Source organism: Nestor notabilis, unplaced genomic scaffold (genome assembly GCF_000696875.1).
Source record: "Nestor notabilis isolate BGI_N333 unplaced genomic scaffold, ASM69687v1 scaffold12572, whole genome shotgun sequence".
Lineage (NCBI taxonomy): Eukaryota > Metazoa > Chordata > Aves > Psittaciformes > Psittacidae > Nestor > Nestor notabilis.
The window spans coordinates 17195-19093 of record NW_009917022.1 but is presented as its reverse complement, the minus strand read 5'-3'; the positions used below and the strand labels follow the sequence as shown (position 1 = coordinate 19093).

At 54.6% G+C, this 1899-nt stretch overlaps 1 protein-coding gene across 1 annotated transcript in view; it reads left to right on the top strand.

Moving 5' to 3' along the window:
- Positions 1–701: 701 nt before the first annotated feature.
- Positions 702–1899, top strand: part of LOC104413798 (avidin-like) — a 3174-nt gene continuing 1976 nt past the window's right edge. The window contains exon 1 of the mRNA XM_010024893.1: positions 702–863. Coding sequence (XP_010023195.1) covers positions 702–863 — 162 coding nt within the window. The remainder of the gene's footprint in view (positions 864–1899) is intronic.

Sequence of the window (1899 nt, the reverse complement as noted above, 5' to 3'; positions counted from 1 at the left end):
GCATCTTACCAGGTCACATGGACTTGTGCACCTTCAGCTCCCTTAGAGGGTCTCAAACCTGGTCTTCTCCAACAGCAGGAGGTTCTTCATTCTCCCAGTCCCTGCCTTTACCTTCTGTGACTGGGGTGGTCTGACTGGAGCTCTTGCCAGTGAAGAGACTGAGGCAAACAAGTCATTGAGTACCTCAGCCTTCTCCATGTCCTGGATAACCAGGTCTCCCGTTTCCGTCCAGAGGGGACCCACATTTTCCCTAGTCTTCCTTTTATCACCGACATACCCACAGACACTTTTCTTGCTGCCCTTGATGTCCATGGCCAGATTTAACTGTCGGGACATCAGTTTTCCCAACCTCATCCTTGGTAGCTCAGACGGTTTCTCTGTGTTCCTCCCAGGATATCTGTCCTTGCTTCCACTCCCTGCAGGCTTCCTTTTGGCATTGGGAGTTTGTCCAGGAGCTCCTCGTTCAGCCACACAGGCCTCCTGGAGTTTTTGCCTGACTTCCCTTTTGCTGGGACAATCGCTCCTGAGCTTGGAGGAGGTGATCATTGAATATTAACCAGGTTTCTCAGTGCCCTCTTCCCTGTGGGGATTTATCCTGGGGACACCTGCCTGCACCCTGCCTGCGCTGCAGCACCGGTGATGAGCCCCTTGCACCACAGTGCATGCTGACCAGGCACTGGATCAACAACCTGGGCTCCAACATGACCATCATGGCTGTGAACGGGAAAGGTGAATTCCTGGGCTCCTACCACACGGCTGTGACAGCCACCCGCAACGAGATCAAAGGGTCAACCCTTCCCAGCACCGCACGAACGGGAACAGCCAGGCCACCTTTGGCTTCACCATCAACTGGAGCTTTTCAGGTGCTTCTCCTTCCCCACCTCCCTTCTTGTGTCCCCAGAGCTCCACGGTGCTGTCCCCAAAGATCTCCTGCCCTCCCTGTGGTGACTTCATACATCCCTACCCCTCTTTGTGGTGTCCCTGATGGTCCACCGACTTTCTGTGGTGTCCCCAGTGCTCCTCTACACCCAACGCCAGATCTGCGTGGCTGGTGGCACCTCTTAGTCCCCACCTCTCGCTCTTGTCCAGGCAGGTCCTGCCCAGGATGAGGTGGGGCAGAGCTGAATGCAGCTACTCGAGTTTTTTTAAGTACAAATAAAGTGAAATTTGTACACGAGCAATGCAGATCCTGCTCCCCAGGAAGGAGGACAGTGGTCCTTCGGCTGTATTCAAGCCCAGGTCAGACGTGTCTATGGAGAATTCTCAAAGCAGATGCTCATCCTCTGTGCTGGGCAGGGGCCAGAGAGGTCCCTCGTGCCCTGGACACAGGTTCCACCTCTGTCTCCTGCAGCATCAGCAGGTTCACAGGTTGGACGGATATTTTAGAGGAGGTGTCTGTGCCATGTGCCCATGCAAAAGCCACGCCGCCTGAGGACCCCTGGCCACCTGCACATCCTCAGTACAGCCTTGTACCTTTAGGAACACCTTGGGAGGGCTCAGATAGGGCTCTGCCATGGAGCTGTCCCCTGCCTAGCTTCCAAGCACCATGCATATAGCATTGCCTCCCATGGGGTCTGTGTATGAGGGCACTGTGCACAGGGCACCCTCTCCCACAGGGACAAGCAAATTTAACTACCTACGTATCTTCCAGAAAAGCCCTTCCATGTTTACAAAAGGGATTAATTCTGGTGCCAAAAGGGATATCAGGGTGATTTTCCCTGGCTGAGCCCTATCCTGCAAGAGCCGAGGTCTCCAGGGAAGTGTGAGCAAGAAGGGACTGATTCAGCTGGGAATATCTGCCTGCCATCTCCTGTGGCCAGGAACTACAAATTTGGGAACACCCAGATTGCACAACGCTGTGGCTGATGCTGGCGGCCCCAGCCCCGATGGCAATAAATA